The 7,730-nt window shown below is 39.4% G+C and overlaps 1 protein-coding gene across 2 annotated transcripts in view; it reads left to right on the forward strand.

The window, feature by feature from the left end:
• The window catches only part of LOC309382894 (uncharacterized protein), a 49,100-nt gene extending 42,518 nt beyond the window's left edge, over nt 1-6,582 (forward strand). For both annotated transcript variants that reach the window (XM_081934854.1, XM_081934855.1), the window contains one exon: nt 105-6,582. In XM_081934854.1, coding sequence (XP_081790980.1) covers nt 105-2,053 — 1,949 coding nt within the window. In that variant the 3' untranslated portion in view covers nt 2,054-6,582. The remainder of the gene's footprint in view (nt 1-104) is intronic.
• Nucleotides 6,583-7,730: the final 1,148 nt, after the last annotated feature.

The raw sequence follows: 7,730 nt of genomic DNA on the forward strand, positions 1-7,730 counted from the left end.
ATTATTTTAATTCAGATGTATGAGTATTGAAAGCAAAAATAAAATAGAAAGTAACATTAAAAAGTTTTTTTAAAAAAACTGTGTTTTGTATTTTGCCTTTGCAGTTTTACCCGACTCTGGCGTCCCAAATGTCCCACATGTGGCATCAGGAGCAAAAGATTTGACAAATAAAATGATCCATAGTGGAAGCAGTTTGATAACTGGACTTTCTAGAAGTCACAATGAAAATGGAGCCCTGACTGAGACTCTATTTGCCAGAGCCCACAGTGAGACGCGTGACAATATCCAAGAGGGCTCTGATTTTGGAAGTCCAGGTCCTAGAAGTACAGAATTTTTGTCCTCCAAATTTTCCAGAACTCAAAGTGGGGAAAGCAGTAATTCCTCTGGACGTAGATACCATAGTTGCAGAAAAGAAAGCGTGCCAGTTGGTTACCAGTCTCAAAGCCAAGGCAGCAGAGAGTTTACAGAGAATGCTTTCCCTAGAAGTCTCAGTGGTGATATCTCAGAAGACAGCCTTTTAAGAAGTTATAGTGGGACTAGTGAGTCCTATGTAGAAGGCTGGCTTTCTAGAAGCCAGAGTGATGAAAATGAATGCAGAAATGTTCATGAAAATGAAGGATATGCCGAACCTGTTTCCACAACCCCAAATGCTGAAGATGATGGGATCCGTGAAGGTGGCATTTCTGGAACTCACAGTGAGATAAACAGGGATAACTCACAGGTCAGCCTATCTAGAAGCCAGAATGATGAACCTGAATCTAGAGACATCCCTGAAGAATTTGCTGAACCTATACTTTCTAGAAGAAGGAGCACTGAAGATGGTGGAGTCCCTGTAGGTGGCCTTTCTGAAAGCAACAGCAAGGCCATCAGAAATAGTTCATTGGATGACTTTTCTAAAACACAAAGAGATCAAAGTCAAGACTCTACAGATGCCATCTTTAGCCAAGGCCACACTGAAGGTACACAGGAGAGCAACCTTCATAATTACCCCAGCAATAGTAACACAGCCTATGTAGAGGGTAATGTTTCTGAGAGTCTTAGTGGTGAGAAAAAATCTGTCTCAAAGGATGGTGGCTTTAGAACCCCAAGTGTAAGAAGTACAACTTTAAGTGACAGTGTGTTTATCAGAAGTCCTACTAGTATAGATGAAGGTCTGTGTGAGGAAACGGATTTAAAAATTCATAGTAATGCAAGAGAAAGTGCTTTGGAAAGTAATATTTCAGGAGATCCTAGTCCCAGAAGTGAAGAGGTTTCACTGCCGGAACTTCCTAGACTCCACACAACAGAGAACAGAGACATCCCAGGTAACAATCCTGGCCTTTTTGTGTATGGGAGAAAAAGCAAATCAGAGAGTGGTTTTTGTGAAAACTACGCCAACAGAAAAGGAGGCTTAACTCAAGGTGTTTTTGCCAGACCTCACAGTGTTCCAGATAAAACTGACTACTCTAGCAATCTGACTGATGGAAGTGGAGGTTTCGTCAAAGCTGTGGTTTCTAGAATCAACAAAGGCATTTTGGAAGGCGGTTCCTCCAGAGGTCAAAGCAGCACAAGAGGAGGATTTCTGGATGTTGACCTTATGAAAGACCAGAGTAAAGAAATCAAAGAAAATCATGGGGCTAAAAGATGTCCAGATTATGATGGCAGAAGTGCAAATGAGACAAAGGAAAGTGTCTTACCGCCTGGTTCTTCCAGAATCGAACATGAACAAGCAGTCAGCTTTTCTAGAAATCTCAATGATGGTATAAGTCCTGTAGAGACCTCCACTCCTATTCAGGTTCACAGAAAGAAGGAAGACACTGCTGAACACAGCTTTTCTAGAAGTCACAGTGGAGAAAGTGGGAGCTTTAAAGCAGCTGATTTTTTATCAAGAAGCTCCAACGAAGAAAGCAGAGATATCGAAGAGGCCAATATTTCTACCAGTTGTGACAAAGAAAATGAAAAATGTACCGAGGGCATGATTTCTAGAAACTACAGTTATAAATGTGCAGTTACCTCACACCCTAGAACTGAAAGCAGCAAGGCTGAAGGTGTTCTAGAAAGCGTCCAGTTCTGAGAGTGGAAGGCATTCCCCATCTGGAATTTATATAGGCCAAAGCGGTGAAAGAGAAAATCAGTCTGAAGTTTCTAGAAGCTACAGCAACGCAGATGAAGTTGTAATGAAAAATCCGTGTATAAGCCATGACAGCAGAAATGAGTGAAAGGCCAGCATCCTCAGATCCCATTACCTTGCTCTGGTGTATATCACTACTTTTCTTCTGGTGAAATGTTATTACATTACAACCATCCACAAAGTAAGTGTCTCACAAACACATGAATAGGACTCAGATACCACATTCTAGAAGCTTAAGTTCATCTAAAGACTGATGGATTGTGGATGGGGAATCCGTAAAAAGGTTTCTGTTATCGACATAACGATAAGACACAGAATTCTGCAGGCTTGAAGATGCTGATCCAATCTTCTTTGCCTATTAAATTGTGAGTCATGTTCAGAACATTTTTTAATGCTATACTTCATGGTGAGGGGACTAATATTGCAGTTATAGTACAGATGTTAAGTGCTACAAAACATAAGCCAACAGTATATAATTTTTAACCAGTATTATTTACTATATGTTGTTTGTTGTATACCTTTTCCTGTTATTTACATATATTATACCAAAGTTTAAATATGTATTAAAGCAAATTGCATGAGGCTTTGCAAGAAAGCATATTAGATGGAAGCCAGTTAGTCTACTTCACTGGTGATCTTTGGGCTGATTTCAGGAATCCTCTCTTGAGTTAATCCACTGCATTCTTAAAGGCAAAAAAAAAATTTTTTTTTCATTTGCTTAGAAGGCTTTCGTGAACCTTAATGGACACTGGCATGCTTAGTGAAAACTCACCAGCCAGTTCTTAAACGCGCTGTTTTTAGTTGACTCTGTTATTAATCTGTTTTGTTTTGTATGCCTCAGCATTCTCTTAGGTTGTTTCATTTCTATTGCACACCTATGTAGATGGATAAGCACAATCCAGACCCTTCATACATTGACTGGCCCTTGTAGAACCCAATGCCATGCATCCTTTTATCTTTGATTGTAACCTCTGAGCACAGTCTCAAATTTAAATCTTCACTCAAGCCTTTGAACTGCTGATAGCAATTCAGCTGCAGATAATTGAAAATAAATCTAATGCTTGCTTTTCAGTGAGGTGAACCTGTGGCTAGGAATGGGTAGAAATATTAGTAACTATCATTTAACTCATAGTTTTGTATAGCAATTTGCAGGCAGAATAGGGAGGAGAGGGAAAATGTGAAAAGTATAGTTGAAAACAAGCTAAATGACGCATTGCCCCAATTCCGCTCATATTGTCTATCAAAACATAGCCACATTATGTTCATGCTAGCATGTTGTAATTCTGGGGACATGGCAACAGGTGAGTGAATATTTTTTGTATATTTATATAAACCTAGATAGTGGCATGTACCTTTTCTTGTATTTTCAAACTATAACCAGAATTATAAAACTGAAATTGGGTAGTGATATTCAAGAATTCGAAATCTGGTGATCAGAGCTAAAAAAAAACCAATTGATAAGAACTTAAAAGTACAGCTTAACCATAGACTAATTGGTTGAGCTGGTTGGAAGAAAAGTTATATATCTTCATTCTCTTATTCCTATCTTTGATGGTACAAAAGTTAAGGTCTCAGATTTGTTGTAGGACTGAATTTGATAAGTATGAAAATGCACCACTTCCAAAACAGGATATTTATTTTTAATTACAAAACCCAGTTATTTATATTTAATTCCAGTTGTTGTATTAATGTCATTTGTCTCTCTGTTCTCCATCAATTAATCAGCAATTCATTATTTCGGACATGAACAGGAATTATATAACCTTTTGGCCATTTCTTTTGAGCCATGGTGGCGCAGTGGTTAGAGTGCAGTATTGAAGGCTACATTTGGTGACTGCCAGCTGACTGCAATTTGGCAGTTCAAATCTCCCCAGGCTCAAGGTTGCCTCAGCTTTCCATCTTTCCGAGTTGGGTAAAAAGGAAGACCCAGATTTTGGGGGGAAATATGCTGACTCTGTAAATCGCTTAGAGAGGGCTGTAAAGCACTGTGAAGCGATATAAAAATGCTATTGCTATTTCAGAAAAATCATTAAGAGCAAACTACCATCTTTAAAAATGAAGATGGCAAACCACACGTGTGATTCCACCAGTCAGATGTTATAGGGAGTATAGGGCTGTGTCCCAATGCAGTACAGACAGTTAGATTAAGGGTGCCTGAAGATAACTGGAGCTTCGAATAAATGTAACAAAGCGCTACTGGTTTGCTCATATGCGCGCGACACTTCTGCGCATGTGCAGAAGCGTCTGGGTGGGTGGGCGGAGCTTCCCACCACTGCCACTACCAGTTTGGCCGATCCGGGCCAAACCAGGAGCAACCCACCTCTGCAACAAGGCCAATTAATAGGCAAACATGCTAGAATCTGCGAAAAGGAGAAAGTTTCAATTGCTGAACAAAATGGCTGAATAATTGGCTTCTTTTGCACTAGGCCCTTTGACTACTTCTGAGTTTTTTGCTACTATAAGTTAGCAGCATTCTCTTCCTACAATTCCACAAACCTCTAATTGATATCTTAACTGCCTATAGTTTACTTGTCTTATGTGCCATGGAAGGGAATGCAATTCCCAGTATTAGGTGTGGGTAACAGAAACACAGAACTTTACAACCTGAGCAGTCCTAATGTCATAGATGAAGCTAGATCAAATGACGGGAACTAATAACAATCAACTGCAATTTTATGCATAGATATATAGGACTGATTGGTTGTTTGTTTATGTGTCGTCAAGTAGTTTTTGACTCTTAGAGATCAAATGAATTCACTGGAACTTGTCCCTGAACAAAAATGCAGTACAGAAACAAGCCAAAGGGGAAGAATGCTTCCGACACAAATATGATGAAGGAAGGACAGTTTGTGCAACTTTATGCAACGTGAAGTCAGGAAACTGCACCGAGGAAGCAGACAGCCAGGTGGAAAATTAGAAGGAGAGGAAAAAGTCCAAAACAGTTGAGTGATTATCCTAACAATGGTTATTAAATAACCATTGATCTTGATAATGACAACAGTAAACGGGACGTTTAAAGTTGCCTTTATTATAGGGATCCATCGTGTTGTGTTCACCCGTTTCTAAAGCAAAGGTTTTAACACCTGTGCATACACTGCCATTGAAAATCAGATATTGTGCTAACAAGGAAGTAGTAAATGAAAAATCGGAAATTATTGTCCCAGCATATTTTTGGCATTTGGCAAGATAACATATTTATAGCCCTTATTTTGCTCTTACTGAAACATAATGCTTTCCTTCTTGCACTAAAATTAAAGCCTTAGCTAACATGTCTATGCACTGGGATCAGACATTCGTGCTACTGTACTGTTATTTAAATATTAGAGATGCACAGGTGACTGGTTTTATTAAAATAAGATGATTCAATAGGTCTCCATCCCCATAACAATCAAGGGCACTTCTAAACAATGAGGTTTTCTGTTAACAAACCCTTCCAGTTATGGTTTAAAAGAACATGTGCTATTTCCGGGCCGTTCTCACCATTACAAAACTACGGTTATTATGAGGATGGGCATGATTCCGTTTGCTGAGAATATCTTCCACATATTTCTCCTTCCCCCGTTTTCACCAAAAATACAGGGGATCCTCCACTTATAACAGTTCATTTAGTGACCAAAGTTACAACAGCACTGGAAAAAGTGAATTTTTTCACACTTATGACCGTTGCAGCATCCCCATGGCCATATGATCAAAATTCAGATGTTTGGCAACTGACTCACATTTATGACTGTTGCAGCGTCCCAGGGCCGTGTGATCACCTTTTGTGACCTTCTGACAAAGTCAGTGAGGAAGCCAGATTCACTTAACAACCGTATTACTAACTTAACAACTGCAGTGATTGAGCTAAGAACTGTAGCAAGAAGGATCATAAAATGGGACAAAACTCACTTTCGCTTAGCCACAGAAATTTGGGGGTCAATTGTGTTTGTACGTTGACGACTACCTGTATTTGGTGGCCTTCTGCGTGGGGTTCTTTTACAAGCTAATGTATTATACTATTGCAGGGAGGTGAACAAACTGGACTCTACCACTGAGAGTACAGAGGTCCTCTCCCCTTGGTAGGAAGTGTTAGGATTGTAATTTTCACTGCCTTTGTGTTGCTGTTCCTAAGTGACAAAAGAAACAAGCAATGAGTCATTTGTAAGACGTTATCTGCACTGTTATTTACATTGTCATCTGATCTATGGAGGTGGCTTCTCTGCAATTATCAGATGGGAACTCAAAGGTCTTCACAATAACTAGATACTAAAGCTGAGTAAAGACCTAGGTCTCTCTTTCTGTACCCATAGTGTTCATTTGGCTAACTTTCTGTGGCTCAAATAGCCATTCAGTGAGAATCGACTCATTTGATGGCATTGAATGCAATATCCTTGTGTATGTGTATGTGCATTGTATTAAAATACGGCTGTGCTAAATAAAGTCCTAAGCTATTGAAAAAGGAAACGGTGAAAAAAAAAATAACTGGAAAAAAATTGTCATTCATTCCTCTCGAAATCTTGGCTTTCAGGTTGGAATAATGTGTCCCAATGTTCTCTCCCCAACCACTCATCTGAGCTTGCACACTTCATTGGAGGCTGATAAGCCCAATAAACAGAGTTCAGAATGGAACTGCATAGATAAGGACTAGTGTCATGAACCTTCATGGAATCCCTCCCCCCCAAAATGCAAGCCCATCCTCTCTACATACCAAATCACCCCACAGAATAGCAGACATTTTGCTAATTTATTATCTCGTGCAGTCCAATACAAATCAAAACATCAATTTCTTTGCAGCCACAGCACTTTGTGGTGAACTAATGACATCGCTTTTGTCTGTCTTTAAGAAACCAGTGGTAATCATCAAAGGGCATGGTTTTAGTTAATAAAACACAAATCCAAGAAACCAAAATTTTTTATTGGGGGTAGGGTGTAATTATCTGACAACCCTAGACTACCTAACTTATTCTCCTTGAGAAAGAGACATTTGTAGGTAGGAGGGAGAGAAAGCATAGAATGGCCAGAGTTTACATAGAAAGTCTCTGGGATTTAGCCCAAGGATTTCTCAACTTAGGCAAAACCATTGTCCATAATGAAGCCATCAAGCTAGTTGCATGCTGTTCTTCCATAGATAATATATTGGGGGCAGCAGGAGTGTTTCCAATTTGGGGGGGAGGGGGAAATATTCCAGATATGTGTGATAAAAGGTACAAGAAGCTCTTAAAGTGATTTGCCAGAAAACTATTTAGGTGCTTGTTGTGTTGCTTTCTCAAGTTGCCTTTACTATTTATGTGATTGCAAACACCAGCCAAACAAAAGAAGTGTTGCTCCAGCAACACTGTGCTGTTACTTCGATATTTCAGCCACTGTTGCTTGAGAAAGGTTCAAGTCAATGAACATCTTAACCTGGATGGGCTGCATTCCATTCAGGAAAGGTAAGCATACCTTCCAGACAAAAGAGTTGGATAACATTATTGAAACTTCTGTTGAAAAACATCGTAATGCAATATAATTTTAAAGCAGGCACAGAAGAAACTAGGTAAAACCAGAAATTAATCATAGCGGAGAGCAGTTTGCTTCCCAATAGTTTAAGTAATACTAACAGTACGGCTCACTCACCAGTTGCCCCAATTACATTACTAAA

Source organism: Natrix helvetica (assembly GCF_964273705.1).
Source record: "Natrix helvetica genome assembly, chromosome: 1".
NCBI classification, from domain to species: domain Eukaryota; kingdom Metazoa; phylum Chordata; class Lepidosauria; order Squamata; family Natricidae; genus Natrix; species Natrix helvetica.